This window comes from Botryllus schlosseri, chromosome 1, assembly GCF_051294905.1.
Source record: "Botryllus schlosseri isolate E-star chromosome 1, Bs_hap1, whole genome shotgun sequence".
NCBI classification, from domain to species: Eukaryota; Metazoa; Chordata; class Ascidiacea; order Stolidobranchia; family Styelidae; genus Botryllus; species Botryllus schlosseri.
In genome coordinates, this window is record NC_137236.1 from 35,855,617 (window position 1) to 35,876,982 (window position 21,366).

General features: G+C 40.6%; 3 protein-coding genes, 1 long non-coding RNA gene and 2 other non-coding genes across 6 annotated transcripts in view; 1 reads left to right on the top strand and 5 right to left on the bottom strand.

Annotated features, from left to right (window-relative positions):
• Positions 1 to 21,366, bottom strand: part of LOC145441659 (uncharacterized) — a 125,128-nt gene that overhangs the window by 47,112 nt on the left and 56,650 nt on the right. The window lies entirely within an intron of this gene.
• The window catches only part of LOC145435661 (kelch repeat and BTB domain-containing protein 12-like), an 80,729-nt gene that overhangs the window by 18,341 nt on the left and 41,022 nt on the right, over positions 1 to 21,366 (bottom strand). The gene's annotated exons all lie outside the window — the stretch shown is intronic.
• LOC145436024 (uncharacterized) lies at positions 127 to 5,103 on the bottom strand. Its single transcript, XR_013914138.1, has 3 exons — positions 3,258 to 5,103; positions 2,654 to 2,814; positions 127 to 562 (listed from the first exon to the last, which is right to left on the bottom strand). It is a non-coding gene; the product is annotated as an uncharacterized LOC145436024 (long non-coding RNA).
• On the top strand, positions 10,742 to 19,210 carry LOC145439260 (uncharacterized). The gene is made up of 3 exons (XM_080316761.1): positions 10,742 to 11,092; positions 13,201 to 13,339; positions 18,932 to 19,210. The coding sequence occupies exons 1-3, from the start codon at positions 11,020 to 11,022 to the stop codon at positions 19,116 to 19,118; spliced, it is 399 nt and encodes a 132-aa protein (XP_080172887.1). The 5' UTR covers positions 10,742 to 11,019; the 3' UTR covers positions 19,119 to 19,210.
• Positions 11,456 to 11,537, bottom strand: Trnas-aga (transfer RNA serine (anticodon AGA)). Its single transcript has one exon. It is a non-coding gene; the product is annotated as a tRNA-Ser (tRNA).
• Positions 11,541 to 11,613, bottom strand: Trnat-cgu (transfer RNA threonine (anticodon CGU)). Its single transcript has one exon. It is a non-coding gene; the product is annotated as a tRNA-Thr (tRNA).

Sequence of the window (21,366 nt, forward strand, 5' to 3'; positions counted from 1 at the left end):
AGACCTACTGTGGACGCGACGTGACTCCCTATGGATATGTCATTTACCACCTGTTCTATTCCTCAGGATTACCATATCACGACTCCCCTCCTAACCTGGTGCAATTACATGGAATTCAACATCATATAAACTAACGAACTGTTTATATTGGGTTACTGTAAAACGACAATTGCAAAATACAAGTACAACATTAACTAATGAACTATTACTGGTAAACAAAGTTCAGGCTTACGTGAAAAATCGATCAGGAAATCACTACGAATAAATGTGTCAGTGGGATTTTGCATATAACAGCAAGTTCTAAGTCAATTTTATATTACCATTACAAACATTTCAATTGAAGTGCATCATGAAATTAGAAATAAACGTGTCACATGACTTTGAAAAAGTACAACTGCTAATACAACTAAAACAGGGAAAAGCATGGAGCAATCATAAGTAAAATTTACATTGCATATTATAAAACGATGCATCATTTGCACCGCATCATGTTAAGAGCGCGAGTGCGTATTCGCAATAAACTTGGTAGCAACAACAGTTTTCTTCTTGGTCTTTGTTTTGCCTGAAACATATACAACAATGTCAGCAAATCATTTGTAGAGCCACTCTGCTGACATAGCACATGAAATTTGCGTCAGGGCTGCTTCAATTTCTATTCCCTCATGCATTAATTGTGATCCCCTACTTCTACTTGTGCTGAGTGATAATTTATGACGATACTACAATGTCTACTCGAGTACGGGAGCTTCTGACGTTGTGATACAGAGTATGAAACCCGTCAATCAAATTATATTGTGGAAACACCTCAAGTACATACTTCAGTACTTTCCAGAACTTCTACTTTACCTAAAATAGTTTTGATAAGCCGTGTATATCGCTGCTTGAGTGCTTGAGCCCGAGTAGAAATACATTGCGTTACTCTTACTTGTACTAGACTACTGACGCTACAAATATTTCTAATTGAGTGCTGAACATGATTGCTTTCCTTATCTCTGTTTAAAAGCATACAACTACGACATTCCTCAAGTCTCCATATTTTGACCATGTCGACACTTGGAAGTAGTTTGATGTCTTGTAAATCGCTATTTATACTATTTAGTACGGTACTAACGATGAATAGTTTGACCACCTTTATTTGGAACTTATCATCTACTACAACTAGGGCTTGCCACGAATCTGAATAGAGCAACGATAAGTCGAAACAGATGATCTTTTAGGGTACATAAATTGTATTCAACAAGAATTAGAATTCCGATTCTATGTACCACTGCGAGGCCTAAAAACATAGATTCGTCATATCGCAGAACACGGCACATGTAGGACATAGCTACGCACGATCGTGTGAATGACAAATGTATTGTCTCAAAGTACAATAAAATAGGAATTATCTTAAATCTAAAAAACATTCTTCGATATGATGTAGAGCCGGTATTCATTTTCTTCGAATTCGCATACGAGATAGATATTTCAACTTTTCCTTGTTTATAATGTTGTCACATCATATAGAGCAGAGGCTTCAAATTCAAATGTGGTCGCAGGTCAATTTCCGGATTTTTGACGACGCAGCAAGATAGGGATATTCAATGTATAATTTCCATGTAGGCCTTATTTGACGGGAGCTTGCAGACAGGCATTCCACAAACATCTCAAGAATATAATTTACTATTGTATTATTCACGTTTGACACGAAAAAAATCACAGTTTTGAATATTTCAATAAAATTATTTTTGTGCTGGGCATAATTTGTTAAAATAATGAGTTATAGAGATGATGCAATAGGATGCATCATGACATCATCAAACTCTGGGTTATACTATTTCAGTTGGTGAACCTTTGACGTGTCACAGTTGTATTTTAAAATCTACTGAAATTTGATCTGGTATCAGAGCATTTGAACGGTGTAGCCTAATCCAGGTTTTGATATAGTCGTGATAAGTAGGCTGTTGCTACTGTCATTACCAAAGTCAAATTAATTCAGAATTAGATGTTGGCTTCGATTATTATTGGAACATATCAACAACTTTAGCCATAGTAATAGCATTGTTTCTTAGCCTTAGCGATCGCACACTTCATGCTACTCATAAGATTTCTAGCAGCCCAAAATTTATTTTCAACACAATTTCTGATGGTACCTATATTAAAATCAGATAGTCAATTCACATAAAATTGCGCATAGCACGAGAACCACAGCATATAGGTCTAATTCCACGATGCATATCGTACCACAAAAGGGTCTAAGGGCCCTGTTCAAGAACCCCTGGGATAGAATAGAGCACAAAATCTTCTTTTAGAACTTTTTACTTCATTTTGAAGTGAATTTTACAAGCCTGGTAAATGGCTAATTGTACAGTAGAAATTCAAGGCGTTGCAACTATTTAAACTCCGGTGCAAACAATATGTACTTTGACCACCAACTATGATTAAACGCTAAGAATGCCTACGCAACACCTCGACCAAATCTACTTTTTCAAACTTATTATTTGTATACTTTCCAGAAGTGCATTATCTACTTCCATTTCGAGTAGATCTAACGCAACTTTAAAGTTGTTACCTCTAGGTGTGTATAAATCCATAACATTACATCTATTTCAGTTCAAAAGATGATTACTTTCACAGCCTCTGGTTTCCATGAAGTGTATTCAATGTTTTATACCTTTTGACTTTTTCCTGAGGATGACGCAGCACCGATTTTACAGCAACGCTTGTTCCACGTGGCAGTAGTTCTTCCGAACGTTTTTGGTTCCAGTCATCAAGACATACTTTGTACAGTGTTCTTGACGTTGTTGAACACTATCAATTGAAGACATTGCCGATCTAAATAATCAAAGATATTATAATGTTTGTAGTGAAGCCATTTGTCAAGAAGCCAAGCCAGGAATCTAGAATATCCTGTAAAAAAAAATACAATGAAGTTCAAGCTGGACCACTCGCACATTCTACTCACTACAATGACTAATCAGTAGGGCTGAGCACATTGGTATGGTTACTCAAATCTCGAACGAGTATCAATTCTTATGATTCGAGCCAAGTATGTGACTATTTTCAAGACAGCCTACTGAAATTACACGCTCTGTGCCACTCTAACAATGCAGTTTATAATAAAATTATAGTTCCACCCAGCACGTTTTAGCAGCCCGATTGCGAACCACCGTCAATTGTATATTTCCGCATCATCGATGGCTTTTTTTTCAGGGTAATAAATTGCTAATTAATGAAATATCATAAATCATCATATAAAGTTCGTAACTTCAACTTACATAATTTAACATCTTGATCCATGAACAATGCACCACTGCGGCGCCTTCCTCTGAAGTTTAGAACTACATAACATTGCCTGTTCAATATCTAGTCTCCTGGTAGAAATGAAGTAACTTTGTATACACAAACACAGATATGTCCCATCCATATATAGTAAGAATCCATTGATAATAAGGTTGTGTTTTCTTATCGACGGCAAGATGACCATGAGCAATCAGCCTTCCTTAGGGCCCATCCATAGCCTACTTTTTTGATACTGCTGCAATGTAGGCAATGTTTCCGTGTATATATACTAATATCGAAAGTTATAATCAAGCAATAAAAGTATGCACGGAGGCCGTGCCAACATTGCGGTAACATTGCCAACAACCCGTCTGCACCAGGCCATGAACATGTTAAGTTTATAGAGTTTATAATTGGTTTAGTGTTTGAGTATCCTTTGATTAGAGCGAGGTTAAAGATGGGCTAACAAACTATTATAATGTTGTTCCTAAAATACCCTAAATATAAACCAATATTGCCAAAAATTCTTACATGTTCACTGAAAGCCTCAATTATTTTATTAACGCTATTATAGATGGTTATGGTTATATACTGTTGTGGACACAAAAATACGAAAATGGATGTTAATGTGATGCTACAATCTTCATGCATCCACAAATTCAGCAATCTCACATTCCATAAAAGAACATTCCACATTTCTGTAAGCCTATACATAACATTTCAAAATTCAGTATATACCGATATGTTATAAAATACCGGTACATTACTTTATGCGGCATCTGGTTTGCTGATTGGGTCCTGCAGTCCTAGGAAATCCTTGTAAAACTTTTCACAGGATGCACATGAAATGGCAAGTTATTGCTTGTGAGACATTATGGAACAGAGCACAATAAATCAGACTTCTATGATCAATACATTATCATATAGTATCAAATGTAGCCTACTACAAGAATTATCGGCTTGCATGAGTTACCGATTAGCAGCGGGTCGATCAATTCCGTATGTAGGTGATATTACAGCAGTGTCACTATAATCATATAATCGAATTCATTATATCGCATCAGCAGTTCATGATGATCGAGACTATTGCTGTTCATTAAATATAGCACTCAAATACCAAGCTCCCTGCCCTTCCGGTACTCATGATAGAGACATCTCACAGTCCACGCTGTTAACGTTTCCAATTATGAACTAAACCATTACTGTGATAATTCGTCCCTCCGCCATTGCTACATACGGTGATCAAATTGAATTACACGCGCGGCGCATGCGCGATGCTCGCCAAATAGAAGAAGGCAGGCTTCTGGTTTTATGGTTGGATGAATCTGAAGCAACAGGCGTGTTCGACTCCATTATCGAAATAGCCGAGAGGATTGCTTACTGCGTTGTTCCGTGATTGGAATAGTCATCACAATCCCATCATGACGATTATCAAGTTCTGATATCGGAATATTTCACATGCATTACGAGTATTTGCCCCTGATGTGGGCATTTTCGACCCAGTAATGTCACAATAAAATAAGCCACTGTGTCTCTGTATCGCACATTATATCGAGCCTCTTTAGCACTGTGCGACCGCAATGATCGACAGCCGGGCTTGTGAAGTTCCACGCGATGAGAAAGTCACACCATATCAACATTCACGGCTTCACTCCACTAGATTTCACTTGTATCATGACTGTATTCAACACAACTTATTCAGCATTGACTGCAGAATAATGCACATTTGAGTTCATAGAAACGATTTCCCAGTAAGGACATCCAAATCAACTCCTGTGTTGGTGGCATCCAGGCATCACACTATTATGACATCCACTGGAATGGTCATTGGAGACTGGCATAGGAGCACTCTTAAAGTTACTTTCTCTGGGGGTCTCTTGGAGTTACATAATTGGACGTCAATTTGTGACCTACTGAGCAAGTCCTCAGTCACTAAAAGTGGGACGTGGGACGACTGGGCACAATTGTGGACGTACCCGTAAGTCCGTGGGAGATCGGGTGTTTGCTGGGTATGCACAATGTTGTGTCTCATTCAACGCTGTGAATTTACAGATGGTGTTGCAACACGTTTTACAACGCTATCTGACCATCAAACCAATGGATCATTTGACTTGATTGTTAAGTTCAACGGCCGCATTGACGGAATGAATGCTTTTTTCCCCATGATGAAAATGTTTTCATGTCCTATTGTAGTTAATGTGGCCACCAGTGGCGGCTCGTCCTATAGGGCAACTGGGGCATTGCCCCACCTAAAATTCTGTTCAATAACAATTTAACCATTTATAGACGCACAACAATCAGTATATACCGAGATCACGGCGAAACCCGCATTATTCTTGTGCTTTCGCTAACAAATGCCCATACATAGCGAAGTCTCTGGGAAAATCGAATTCTCTTCTGTGTTTTCGCTTTGTGAATGCCTAGCCGGGGCTTGCCCCGGTAGCGCTCATAACAAGCTTTCACTATCTATTCTCTCAAAGCCGCGCACAATAAAGAAACGGTGATTTACTCTCTCCTATTCGTAAAATGGCCGAGCAAGTGGGGCAACTATGCCTGTCGCCCCTAAGGTGTGATGTAACAATCGTATCTATATCTGAACTCGGTTACCGTGATATGCGTTGACTCGACCTTTGCTGGTATATGTCGATTTTGACGGTGTTTCGCACCATGATAATTCTTGAAACTTTGTACGATATGTCGCGAAGGTAGTATTTAGCACCGCTCCAAGTTTCAGGCTTGCTACTTAAAGATAAGGGTGGTAATTTCGTTTCCGAAGTTCAGTGTGTGCTGATCCATCATGTACATTGTACAGCAAACAGATTTTACTCAAAAGCCGGTATTGGTCTCCATTGATTTTGACGATGTTCCATACCGAGATCGGTCATGACATTTGGCACAGTAAGTCTTAATGTTAGTATCGACCGCTGTAATAAGTTTTAAGTTTGTCACTGAACTATATGGGTGGTAATTTCGTTTCCAAAGTCGAGTGAGAGCTGACTCTTCATTTATCGCTAACAGATTTACGCAAAAGCCGTTATTGGTCTCTATTGATTTTAACGATGTTCCATACCTAGATCTGTCATGAGCGTTTGCACGGTATGTCTTGATTTTAGTATCGAACGCGGTGCCAAGTCTTAAAGTTGACGATCAATGATTGAGGCAGTTATTTCGTTTTCGAGGTCGAGTATGGTAGAGATGCGCGCTGATCTGATACTTTTAGCCTACCTACATCATTGCGGATCTCACGCAAAAGCCGGTGTCTGTCTGTGCTAATCTAGTCTGCGTTCCATAACGAGATCGGTGATGATATTTCCAATGGTATATCTCGATGATCGCATGAAACAGCTAACTAAGATTCTCGGTTTGCATTCAAATATTCACATAATTTTATGTTCGCCAATGTGCATTTCACTGTGAAATTGTGGCCTTCAAACCATTTGCCTACAATCCCCTGTCAAATGCGATAGCTATTTCATTTTCGATGTCGGCTAACAGCTGATCATTCGATCAGCCTATTCCTCGATCTATTTTACTCAAAGTTCGGTGTTCGTCTGTTTGTATTGATTTTGACAGTGTACCATGCCGGAATGGGTTATGAGATTGCGAATGCTACTTCTCGATGATTTCATGTAACAGTATGCTAAGTTTACGGCTTTCATTCATGTATTTATTGATTAATATATTTTCCAACGGCGATTTGGCAGCAGACAGTAAGCCGTATGTGTTGCGTCACAATCTCCAGTTTCAAGGCCAAAATGTACTATGTTGTTCCGAGACCGAAGTTCCGAGGCTGCTGTCCTTAGTTCTTCAAAGACCATTCAAATTGATGTTCTGGATTCAATATGACAGGCCCAATCTATGAGATAACAATTGCGTAATGCGTATGTGTCCGAAGTCGTTGACCTTTGCAGTTAGGCTTACGCAATCTTTCGAGTTCCAGTCATTGGAATTAGTCTGGTCAAGTCAAGTGCGAACATGAATCGTATTGAATCTTTGCTCCGTACGTAGGCTAGTTTACGCAGTTGCCTTTAGAGCGAAAATTAAAGGTCTAGAAGACTACTTGTCGCTTCGACATCTTCCTGTCTTTTCATTGTATCGCATTTTTGTGGTGTATTGAACTGATAAAATTGCTAATAAACCAATGATGATGATGATAGAAATTGTCCAGTCCATTGATCCAATCGTACGCCGGGTACCTCCGCTTTGGTTGCCTATCACCTGGTCGTAACTCGTAACCACCAGCTCAGTGGTCGTAACACATCAGGATCGTGGACGAAACACTTTCGGACGGCCTATCGATTTGCGTAATCTCTAACTCTACCATGAAATCATAACGCATGCTACAAGGATGACCTGATAATTGATTCGTGGCATAGGGACGATTCTTAGTTCACGTACATTATGTAAAATAGTCCTTTGATTAAAAAAAAATGAATAAAACATTTGTTACCACACTTCAAGTCACGGCTCACAGGCAAACCTTTCGCGGCACCTACGTTAAAATCACTGTTGTCGGGAAATTCATGTGACCATCATATTAAAGTTACTTTTTTACGTTGGAAAACGCCATTGTGACGTCATGTTGATAAAAGTCGCTCGCAGCCCTTGCCCCACCACCCGATATTGTCACGAGCCGCCACTGGTGGCCACTGACCATGGTAATTTACAACTTGAGTTGCTATAGACATGCAGTCAGATATAAAGACATGACAATTTGTTTGTGCGTCTCACGAAAGTTTTTCTTCTAGTCTGCTACGCTTGAGCCACTACGATATCGTTTGATTATATAACAAACCAAGTGGGCCGTGCTACAATAAGTCGGCAGATACGGAATCAAAAATGCAGAAAATCGGCCAGGTGTAACTGACCGTTGTAGTCGACAAACACCAAGGTTACCTCAAACAAACAAACAAACTCTACAGGTAAATCTGACCATCGGGGGTTGAGAGAGGATTAAAAATTAATAGTAGTATAATGCAATTTTCGACGAAATTCAGTCTTCAACGTGCAATTACCAACCTATGGCGGACGACTTGCTGTTTTGGTCCTGATTCCATAGCTACAACTCATGCTTACATATATAAGCCCATGACAATGGCGGCAGGTCCCAATGTTGAGTAAAGAATTGTGATATAACGACTGGCGCCCTTTCAAGTAGAGTCATATGAGAATAAGACGAAGCGAACATTAAATTCTGCCTTCAACTTAATACAGATATTGTACTGCAAGCTGCCGTTACGAGAAACGGCAAAAACGGCTCGGTTTTGATATATATATATCACCAGCTGTTGATTTTTACTGCTTCGTTGTGGAAATCGCAATGTTTTATTTGACGGGTACAAAATTTCAAATTTTGTCCGGTGTACGTACGTACTAGATAGGCCTACTGCTCGCCAAGCAGCTACGGTCAAATTGCGTTTAACTAAGCATAAGCATAATCAAACATCAACCATAAGTTACTATTTGAAACTAGGCAGAGCGGAGATAAATTATACTGCTCCGAAGTAGTGGCGTGTGAAACGTGTTGATAACCTGATATACAGCACGGCGGGTGTTCTTACAACAGCGGTTCTCAACCGGGGGTCCGCGGACCCCTAGGGGTCCGCGAAGCAATTTCAGGGGGTCCGCGAGACCTCTAAATTTTTTAAATGGTTGATTACCTAATTTTTATTTCATTTCTTAATTTGAGAAAGCATGAGGCAGTTTCGCACCACAACTGCTAAAACCTCGTGACTCATAGCATCATAATAATCGTCTGAGATGGACCATGGTCGTGTGGAAACTCATTTTCATTGTCAATTATCCAATAACCTGCTGATACAAACATATTGCTCTTTTGAGACGTTTTGTTGGGGCTTGTGAAAAAAAAAATATGGAGATAGTAATGTCTACGAAACCTTCTCGATTTGAAGTTGTCAGTCTCATCAAGTTAGTGAACAGTCGTTTGAAGTATTCCGAAGTATTTCCATAATTTGTCTCAATGCAGGGAACAGCTTCTTGGAGAACACTTAAACATAAAATTGAATAGTATATTCATACTTATATTAACCCGAATATTTTCGGCTGACACTCGTCATAAATCGGACAATGATATACCTGCTCTTAAAGCTCGGCCATCACATTTGGCGCATTCTTATTGCGGATGCCCTATCGACAAGGCTGATTTGTTTTTTTATGAACAAGGAGTGGTTGGTTGCTATCAAAGCATTACGCTCCATCCGTGAAATTCATATCACGAGTTATATTGGTATGCAGCCTTGTCTTGTGAATATTCAATTGTTCATGGTCGAAAATGTTTGCTAGTAGATATATATTTAACCCGAACAGGACAAGTCGTTTCATGACAGTGTCTGGTTGGAAAACTGAGCATAAAATTTGTCTCTACTTTTAGATTAGGATTTCACTTTGACGGTGGAAACTCTCTGCGGGCCGATCAAAATGCCTTCGCGGGCCGATCAAAATGGCGTCGCGGGCCGAATCCGGCCCGTGGTCCGTATGTTGCCCGTCCCTGCGCTAGATGCTGGACGTGATATGTTCATAAAATATGTGTTTCTTCACTTTGGTGCCATAAATGTTGCGATCACACCAAAGGTATCGTCGGAAGCGTTATATGTAAATATTGCATTAGCCTCCGTCTATCGTTGCTGAAATGGTTTTCGGCACTCCTCGTTCAAAACTACGACGCGGAATTTCAAGGCACGACCACGTACTTCAAGAAGTACAGCAGCAACATTAGCTTTGAAATAATAAAAGTCCATCAATTTCTCCTAAAATAGTATGATGTTATCATCAAGAAAAATCACTGTTTTGATGTTTACCACAAGTCTACAGTTCATATTTACACAAGACAGATGAAGGTTGCACCATAATAGAGCTAAAATTGAACTGAAACTTGAGGGGGTCCACGAGGGTCGGTGACGGTCAAAAGCGGTCCGCGAAGTCAAAAAGGTTGAGAACCACTGTCTTACAATGACACTAATGTACGACGTACGTATATCGAATATTTATTTAGTGTGGATACTTCTTATGCAATGACGATCAAAGCTAATAGGCTGTTTCTGACGTAATAATGAGCTGTGGCGTTGAAAATCAGACGTTTGTGCTGTCACGAGCCTGGTATAATATCTCTTCCTTGTTCACAAATGTTCAGTTTATGTCATATAGTTCTGCCAAAATAAAAAGTAATCGTTCTTTCACAGAGAAATCGATTAGATATGGGAAGTAGTCGATTACGATTACGATTACTTCGGAATTTTTTCGAATGTAATCGATTGCGATTACGATTACTTGAAAATGCTGTAATCGTCGTAATCGATTACGATTACTAATCGCGATTACCCCATGTCTGATCAGAAGACCTCAAAAATAGGTATTCGAGTTGTATATTTTATCCATATATCACCGTTCAGTTTACGGATATAAGAGTATTCACAGCACAATTGAATCTCGCAATTGAATCATTTGAATATTACGCGTATGAGCCAGACGTTAAAACAATAGCAGCGTCCGGTAAACCACTGCGTTGTCGATAAGAGCTTCACCAACATTCAGCACTCCGAATTTACGTACCACGCATTATAGTGAAATAGGACATATTGCCTTTACTTGTCTTCTTTCTGGATATGGCATTTGCAGCGGACCAGTGGAGCGGGCTGCATAGCGGTGAAGTATTTTGCAGCGTCATATTTAATCGTGCGATCTTTTCGGACCTAGACTTTTAAAGTACAGAGTATAGTCGCAAATGTTTTAATACTTCCGATGGAAAATATGGCTTCATCTACTAGCATTGCAAGTGGGCCGGAAACATCTCGTCAGTTCAAGGTGGACAAAGGTACAGATTTGATATGACCTCACTACTTTCATTCGGCCATTATTTAAGCAGCATCGGTACGTTTGTGTTGCTTGATTGAAAATCGCAGCAGAGAGTAATTAACCGTTGATAATATTGCTGTCTTCAATTCTCACATGGCTACCGTTGCGCTAGTTGTCCTAATAGCAGGGAGAAGTGACGAATTTAGTCAAAGAAACCTTCAGTAACTGCAGAAGAATAGCATTGGGTAGACTAGGTAAGGGTGGAATTAGGCCGGGTATACTTATAGTTGAGATTTTATGTAAAAGTAGTGAAACATATGATGGATTCACAATATTGGAAAATTTTCGGATGCTGGTAACAAGATTCGCTACTTAAAAATAGCGTTGTCGGCAGGATTCGAACCTGCGCGGGCAGAGCCCAACAGATTTCTAGTCTGTCGCCTTAACCACTCGGCCACGACAACTCGAGCCACCGGTGAGATTCGAACTCACGACCCCTGGTTTACGAGACCAGTGCTCTAACCACTGAGCTACGGCGGCGTACGACGGATCGTAATATAAATATGTTTGCATGTTTACTGAGTGACAATCACCAATAGCCGATATAACTGACACTATTGTAGTATCAGTACCTGTATCAAATCTGAACCTACATGCTACGTGTGTCCTTCATTATTGAATGTAGTATGCCCTACGACCACGGTTCATCGATGGAAACACTAGCGTGCGTACTACAAGTAAGTAACATATATTAGTTGAAAACGGTCGCGATCGGGCTCCTCGGTGTTTCCCCGAGCATGATCCAGTGTTGCGATCAAGTCACTACCTTCGAGTCACGAGTCATTTCGAGTCATTGCACATTTTTACTCGAGTCAAGTCAATCGATTTACAAAGGTGACTCGAGTCAAGTCAAGTCACTCGATATCTGGAGGTGACTCGAGTCAAGTCGAGTCAAGTCAATTCAAGTCACGAGTCAAGTCACAATTCAAGTCAAGTTGCTTCTTCGAAGTATGAGGCATGATTACGTCATTGCATTTTACTAGCTGTCTGAAACACAGATTGAATGGTCATTACTTTTCAAGCGATGAACGTATATAGAGTTGAATGTACACACAAGAAGGCCCTGTATCGCTCACATATACGTAGAATTGCTAAACTACTCAAGTAACTGCATAGCCTCAGTTTATAGTTACCAGCCAAAATTGAGAATAGAGAAACGAATTGATAAGATGCAATACATTACCAGTTTACAAATTGATATGATACAATTCGAACGTGCGCCAATGATTGAGGGCTATATAAACTATATTCGAATTCAATTTCAATAAAACAAGAGGTTTGGTTAAGGTAAGAACATAGAGCAGAAATAGACATTTTGCTATTAAATAACGTTACTGTATTAGTTTACGACAACGTAAGCTGCAAGCTTCCATCACTTCGTTTGCGGCCAATTTATTTGTGAGAGAACAATATGGAGGTTCAGTAAAACTCAACATCATTGAATTATTGGTCGCTCTCACGGGTTACATCAGCGTTTTGCGTACAATCCGAACATATGCAAGATACAGAGATTTTTATCGACACCGATTACTTGATGACTTGAAATTGACTCGTGAATTTAGCTCCGAGTCATGAGTCAATCCACATTTTTGACACGCCGAGTCAAGTCAAGTCAAGTCATTTTAGCAAAGTGACTCGAGTCAAGTCAAGTCATACGAAAAAGGTGACTCTAGTCTGACTCGAGTCAAGTCATGACTCGAGTCATCCCAACACTGGCACCAACATCTCTACCAGGGGTGGACAATAGAGGGAGAGAGAGAGAGTCTTTATTTTCATCCAACCAAAATACATAACACAAGGCAGTGATGGTGGTACAGAAAATATGCATGCACAGTATTCGGTATTAGATAGGAATGACCGATAAGGTCATCTAGTCTGATCACACCAGCATCAAACAGGTAGCCTACAGTACACTTGACTCTAAACAGTCTGGCTGTAATAAATGTTAGTTAGCAATATACCGCCCCTAATCTATACCTTACTTTTTGCCAGCTGCTTTTATATTCTATCCACATTAGTTGAATTTCGAGACATTTTGACCAATCTTCATTTCTAATTCTGGTTCAGAAACGGATACAATCAATATGGAGTTGGATACCAATACCACAGCCTTCCCACAAGCGGTTACCTACGTGCTGGTAGCGTCTGGTATAGGACTCGTTCTGCTAGTTCCAATGCTATCACTATTCATCAGGATGAAGATAAGGTGAAGGTCGATCAGTTACCTTTGTGGATACGTATAATTTAAGCTTGTACACATATAGGCCTTATTGCTGATGACTTTGGTGCATCTCCACCAGATGCTCTCGAATGACAGGTTCAAACTAGACAGAGGGTATGAAAGTAGTCATCGTTCAAATTCAAGTAGAAGTAGAAGTAAGATCGTAAAGTAATACTGAACTAGAAGTAAGAGTCGCGATTTTCCATCCATGACTTCCCCGCCTGGCGCTCATGCATTATTGGGATAGCACGAAGGGGTAGTGCAAGGCTGTACAAGGCTATATCTGCACCTTCCTTGTCCAGGGGCATATGCACATCATGCACTCGTGGTATGCATATGAACAGATCGTGGGTATGTATATCATAATTCAGTGTAATGCCGCCAAAAACATCAAGGACAAAAATAAACTACGTCCTTTCCTTTCCTAAATAAAAAAAGAGCAATTAGTCCAGATTCGGACAACCAGAATACAAATTTCACGTCATGCATGGCGTATTGTAGTTGTGCCAGTACGATAGGTTTCCTGTCAAAGCTATATAAATGGGGGTGGGTGGCCAAAAAGGAGGACATTTGGCGTTATTTTCGATTTCCTGTTGAAGGAGGACAAATTCTTCTAAAAGTGGACGTATGGTAAACCTAATACAACCACATGAGTAAATTGTGTCGGTAGTGTAAGTAGAATATTTCCCCGCTTCAGGAAAACTGTGTCTGGAAAAATATCGGACTTACTTTCGAAATGTATGAGTCATCAATACCTATATATTGAAATACACGCATGGTTGGGGATCGATTGAATTGCACCGCGCCACTACCGATCTCTATTTTGAAATATATCAAGAATTGAATTATACCAAAATAAAATATAAGATTCGTGTGGGCTCGTCCGGGATTTGAACCCGGGACCTCTCGCACCCAAAGCGAGAGTTATACCCCCGCAGACCAGTGGTTCTCCACCGGTAGGCCGTGGCACAATGTGTGCTAATTGGACTACTGAGGGGTGCCTCGAGAAATGTGGTAGACAATGTCGATGTAAGGACGTAAGCAAAAGTAACGAATCCAAATTATGAGTGTGGCAAAATCGATGGATATTTTATTTTCACCAGCTCAAGACACATAATATACAATGTGATGCCAACAAGAGATGTGAGGATGTCGAAATGACCAAGTACGATCACCCAATCTGGCATCCCCTCAGCCAAATCCCCGATGTAATGGTGCTCGATCTTGACCTTGCTTGTTTCAGGCTTTCTCGCTGTTTTCATTCAATATTACTTGCATTCGTCCTTTTTCGGTCTATTTCTGGGCCATTTTTGTAAGTCCGATGTCATTTCAGCGACGTATAGGAAGGAGAATCTCCGATAAGCCTCCGACGCACCGGAAAGTGCTACTGCCATTCAATCAAACCGGGCCATTCGCTGTCAATGGAGGTGGAACGCCAACTCACCCATATAGTAGCATTTACGTAGGTCATAACTAAACAAAAGGGCATCGCCCGGGTATTAGGGTCGTGATGTTGAGGTCTGGCCGAAGGTTATGACATCAAATCTTGCAATAAACCTTGTGCTCAGGCTAGACTACTAATTTTATTTAAGGTTCGTGGTATTTTAAGATCTGTGGTAAATTCAAACCAGACCGATATTACTTATTAGAATCCCTGATAAGTCAATTGATAGCACACGACCCACTTGCGTTCCTGAATTTTTGTAAAACACCAGATCGATGCACGCGGAGAAGCCGAGATAAAGGAGGGATTCTAAAGTCGACCTCGGCCGGACTTGGACGCGCAACCCGTTTATGTTACAACGGTCCAACATACCACTAAATCATCTCTCCAGCCATGGTACTCGAACTTCGTGGGTGGCGCCAACTAATTCTCCCATTCAGAGGGTACCTCTAGGTCAGTGGTTCCCAACCTTTTTCGGTGGCAGGGCCAAATTTAGAATTTCAGAGCACGGTCGGGGCCGCACGAATACAAGGGCAATGAAAGGAACCCAAAGTAGTCACCAAAATATGAAAATTGGCATTATTCCGATCATTCGCTTGGCGCCATTGGCCATTGTGTTGCCGCGCTCCCGTTGTTCAGAAGAATCAACCTTGCTGCCTATTTCGGAGTAGTTTTATTGCCCTGGCGAGATTTCAATTCGTATTTTTGGAATCAGTGCGACACTTGCTTTCTATAAACACCGACATATCAAATTATTCGGACGCTTGGGTCGCGAGCTATAGGACTACCAATTATGTTGCTTTTTGCCGGCTAAGCAGTACGCATCACGGCGTATTCAATCGTGAGTCACTTGTTGCACATCTCTCCGTAAATTAGTTATCAATACCCAGGGCCGTAACTTCGTCAGCCCCCCCCCAAAAAAAACGTTGCTCTTGGGCCCCCATAGGGTGATAAATCGAACTTCGAAGCCCCCCAGCCCCCCATCAGGCTAGATGGCTATTTACCGCTATTTATCATCTAAATCGGGTGTCCGTTTAAGGCAGCTTCTCTCGACAAATCGCGCGAAGCGCGAAAAATGTTTATAATTCAGTATTGAATCGGTCAATATAATCGGGAATTGCATATATATTGGTATAAATTTTTATCCTCTCTCTGCTCACGTAATCAGATTGACAGGTTGAGCCGAGTGAGTTGTGTTTGAAAAGGTAGGAACACTCAATAATAAGTAAACATCTTCGGGCGTATACCCGTTGGCAGGTACGAAACTGCACTTCGTCAGGTCCCCAAAAAACTTAGGTCTTGAGCTCCCATGGATTGATAAAACGACCTCCCGCCCCGTTGTTCGCTTCTGCCACGAAATCAGGATCACCGTTTAGTGAGCCAGCATGGAGCGCGAAAATTTTCGATAATTCAAAATAAAATAGGTCAATCGCGCGACGCACGGGAGAGCAATATTAGCCACCAACGACGACTACAAAAATTACAAAAATACAAGATCGGGAATTGCTTATATATATTGCTATCAATTACTTGTCCTCTCTGCTCACGTAATCAGATTTACCAGTAGAGTTGAGTGAGGTGTCTTGGAAACTGTAGGGCCTGTAAATAATAATTAAACATATTCGGACGGGCGGACCCGTTGGTACGACTTAGTTACATGATGTTATTTCATGACCTCCTGTCTGCTATATCAAAAAATATAGAATCGCCCAAACGCACTAACTAAAAGATGCACACGATTTCAAATTGGTAGTTCTTCACTGGCATATAATTCTTCCCTGCGGGATGGTAGCCTATTTGTCTCGTGACGTTCAGATTGCCAAGACAGGAACATTCGGCGCCAGTCATTTAGGCGCCTATGGTCAATTATAGCTATATGTATTTTGTATATACATAACGAAGTTTTCGGTCCGCGTAGTGGCAGTCCTTTTCGGCCAAGGTTTTCTCGCTGCCGATCGTTCTGGCACACTTCTTGAAGTCACATGTTACATGGCCTAAAACTTTATATGTCTTCGTGCGTCGTGGCGCGGTAATGGCCAACGCCGATATGCCCACTTCTATAAATCTTGCGTATTTTATCTTGGTGGGAGAGTACCCAATAATTAAGGTACTTGGAAACTTGAAATCGCGCCGAGCGCGAAAAAAATTTGAAAAAGTTGCATAAAATTTCATAAAATACTCTATCATTTATGCTAATTCAGTAAACAATTTTGGGCCCCCTTCGAGCTCGCTCCCCCCAATAGGGGGGCTTGGGGTGCGGCAGTTGCGGTCCTGTCTATACCTATATCTATAGGTAGGCCTACTGCTCGTTCAACTGGAAAGTTAGGGCACATTACATTGAAACAACAGTGACGTAATCTTACCAGTCTACTCACAATTTTCCTGCAATCCTAATTGAAAACTCCTGACTCCAAGCCAAGCATGAGTATTTTATATATATATTTTTTCATAAATCAATTTCTCAATATTTTTGTGGGGGCCGCAAGAAGGCTAGCTGGGGGCCGCATGCGGCCCTCAGGGCCGCGGTTGGGAATCACTGCTCTATAGGTGATCAAGGTTGAGAACCACTGCCCTAGATCAACTAGAAGATACGATAAGTGGCGGGCATGATATTTACATCCTATCCTATCCTGCGCCAAAATGAAGGCAATTTTGTTATCGAAAAGGAAATATATGCATAGGACCCGCGAATATACCCATTGCGTGGATCGTTTTGTAGCTATATGGAGCAGAGTCATGTTAATACTAAAACACTAGTCTCATCCGCGTGAACGGTGTCTTACAAAAAGCCTAGAACTGGGCCGTGCTGCAAGTCGGCAGCTACAGAATCAAAATAAGGAATATTGACCTAGTGTAAAGGACCATTGTAGTCGACAAACACCATGAATACCGTAAAAAACAACAACAACTAGACCATAGAGGTTATTGAACCTTTTTAGACGGCACCGTCCTTCGCAATTACCATTCAAGCTTTCATCGAACCATTCGGAGTTCAAGGAGTAGTTATAATAATTGCTGACTATTGATAAAAGAAATGGAATGAATTGTTCTTCATTGCAGCTACATGCAACACTGATTAGAAAAATTAAATTTAAATATAGTTGGGACGCTGGAATTCCCTGACAATCACCCATAAAACCGAAAATAGGAATTGTTCCGTACAATAGCAGCGCTTTGGGGAAACGAGGCATTGCCAAGGATTAGATTTTGCCCCGGACGAAGCTGTACATAGAATGTTGTTCCTTTATTTCAAACACCTTGATTTCTAAATATCTTAAAAATATGGGTATTATTCCAAACATAAATACCGGATTTGGCGGGCTCGGCCGGGATTTCAAACCGGGACCTTTCGCACCTGAAGCGAGAATCATACCCCTAGAGACCAACGAGCGGACGATTACTGCAGATATGAGTTTCTATATTTAATATTAACTAAATAACTGAATCGCACAACGGGAAAAAATATTTCATGTAGCATAAATTTACCCAAGGTATTTTTTACGTTGATTTAGAAAACATATTTTTACAATTCCGGACATTTAGGGATATTTCGGCATTTCCTCACGGGCACAGTTGAAAAACTGAAATTCCAGACATGTCCACGACTCATGACTCATGGTAGTCAAGAGCACTGATTGGTGATTGACTTGTTTTACGATATGGGAACGTATCACCTACCAATTTGAAGCGCAGTCCGTATGTTGCGTAGTGATGTGACAATGGCAACAAAGAAGGTTTGAACTAACCTATATTTTGGAACCAATGACTTGTAACTTCATTTGTTACAACATTCTTTTCTACATTGACTATATTTCGAATCTGTATTACGCATGTGACGTACGTAGGCTACGTATTCGCGGTGCAGAAAAAGGAACAGGGCCCGAAGTAAACGAAGTGTTCGGTTCGGTTTATAGCCCATGGTTTTAGTCCACGCATTAGCATTTTGAATTCCAAGCAACTTCTCGCGAGCCGCTCAGAGTCGCTCCGCACGATGTCTAGGTCTACAAAGCTATATTTTAGTATGCCTAGGCATTCTACTGTATAGGCAAGTTGCAATATATCGAATATAATATAAGATAGGCCTACCGAGGAAATGGATGCAAGCAACTACATTCACGTCTCTATTGTTTTAGGGAACGCAGGAGGATGCGCGCGCAGCAGTTATCGAAATCAATATCAGTTGAACTACAGCAAACTGAACAATGTCAAGAGAATATGATCAAGTCTCAGCGTCAGAGTCCGGTAGCCAGCCCTCTGCATGGGATATCTGATCCGGATGCCCGGTCTGAAGACTCAGCCATGAATGAACTTGCGCAGTGACTTGACTCGAAAATGACTTTTGCGATATGAAATCTGTTGTTATTGTTTGTAATACACGGTGCTACGACATCATTCGTCAGCATTACTATGTATGAATCCCGGGATATTGACTTAGAGGTAGGGATGGGCAGCACTATTCGAGTATCCGAGACCATAGTGTCAATTGTAATATAAGAGTCAACAAGTGGGAGTCGATATTGTTAAACATAAATATATGCCTTCACGCCAATAGTAATGTTGTATCAGCGAAAGATATTGATTCAATATTTTATTCCCACCCTCGGCGCATCGAAACCTTGGTCGCTCGCAACTCAGCATTGAATAATATCTCACACAAAGCTTACGAATATTCATGATACAACATTTCCTTCAGGTAATGCTTAACATTTGCGTAACTGACATCATAATTATTGATACTCGAATAATCGACTCAACTCATATCTCTATCTAGAATATTCAAAAGATTTGTCATCATTCTGTATGGATGCATTGGGTGCATATGAAAGATAGCAGCTGTTTGCAAGATCACGAACGGTTTCATTCTAATGACCGTGGGTGACTTTGGATTGCTTGTGATGCCTGACGTGCTCGTAGACAGCGGTAATGTAGGCCTATATGTAATAGCCAACGTCATGAAATGGAAGATTGATGAGCAGGTAAACATAGCCAATGGGAACAACGATTAAAATTTGGAGAACATGTGCTACTTTCTAGGGCAGTGGTTCCCAAACGGTGGGGAATTTCCCACTGGTGGGGAATTTCGAGATTTCTGGTGGGGAATAGACTCACTTTAAAAAAAAACTTTACAGTAACATTCTCCTTTAATAAATGTCGTGCTGAAATGCCGACCCAATATTTCATAGCTCATTTGCAATTCAGCGATTCATATAATCAGTGCCTCCAATTAGCGAGAATCACCTGGATAGCGACACGTGATCTCCAGAAATGTTTTATTCATTTGTACACCATCATCGGTCACGAAACGTAGTGATAGAAAAATTCCGATTCGTTGTAATAAGAGCTCATATTGCTGAACATGTATTCAAGGGAGATCGTGGACTCGCTAATTGATAGCACATGCGGACTCGTTACAAATGAAATTACGTATTTATGTTATTTCAAGTTCTTTTAGTACTGTGAGAAAGTGTAGTTTACTGCGGCTTATATACATATCGCACGCATGAGCTCGTCAACATCAGTAAGTTTATCTGACCCATGTATTATTCGGCATTTACGTATGTAAATTGATGCTACTCCGCAAGATTTGGTACATTTTCAAACCCCTCCTATTTTTCTGTTGGCTGCGTGCCGGGGTAGATACATAGATTAACGGAGGGGGGGTTACGGTTACCAGTTCACCGCTGCGTTAATTTTATTGTGTACTGATCAATTCCGGGGATCTTAACAATCCCCAATAGCACGTACTATTTACTAAGCAAAGTCTTTGAAAATTTTATTGGAGGTAGCACTTTAAAGGGTGGATATGGATATAGAGATTTTAGGTGGGGAATGAAGGCTCGGAATATATCGGAAGTGGGGAATTAGGATAAAAAGGTTGGGAACCACTGTTCTAGGGTTAGGCGGCGTCTATGATTGATGACTCGCAAGGTTGTATAATCACAAAACTAATTGCCAAGTGTGGATAATCGGATATTTCAGGCGGTAATCCGGCTAAAAAGAATAAATCACGAGGTGGTCCACGAAATCTCTAAATTTGGAAAATGGTTGGAATTCCAATTCGTATTCTTTTCATAAGAGAAATCACGAGGCAGTTTCGCTTCAAAACTGCTAAGAATGCAGGCCTCACTAAATAGAATGGCCGTCTGAGATGAAATATTGTACCGTGCAAACTCAATTTAATTGTCAAATTGCCAATAGCCTACTGGCCATGTTGCTGTTGAGATATGTTTTTACAGGGTTTCGGAAAGACTTGTTTGCAAATATCCATTTCTCCTATGACACACATAACCGCTAACCCAGAATAACTTAGAGATGAGCGGCTAGATAGAAAGGCCGTCCATTATATGTTCATTAAAAATCCGTTTCTCAATTTTCTGGACATATATTTTGCGATCATACCCAAGGTGCTCTCTTACCGAAAAGAGTGTCAATTCTTAACCGAAAGGCGGAAAAGGATGGCAAACAATAACATAATTTAACTCAGAATATCGCAGTCATAAATCCTACTTGGTGCTTACGTGAGTAACTTCTGCGTTCCTACGTGCATTAATAATTTGGATTAAGATAT

Excerpts from the sequence above, each read along its gene's own strand:
- LOC145439260 (XM_080316761.1), top strand. The coding sequence starts at position 11,020 with ATGGAAAATATGGCTTCATCTACTAGCATTGCAAGTGGGCCGGAAACA. Across the intron at positions 11,093-13,200 it reads TCAGTTCAAGGTGGACAAAG|AAACGGATACAATCAATATG; the intron begins GTACAGATTTGA and ends ATTCTGGTTCAG. Across the intron at positions 13,340-18,931 it reads TTCATCAGGATGAAGATAAG|GGAACGCAGGAGGATGCGCG; the intron begins GTGAAGGTCGAT and ends CTATTGTTTTAG.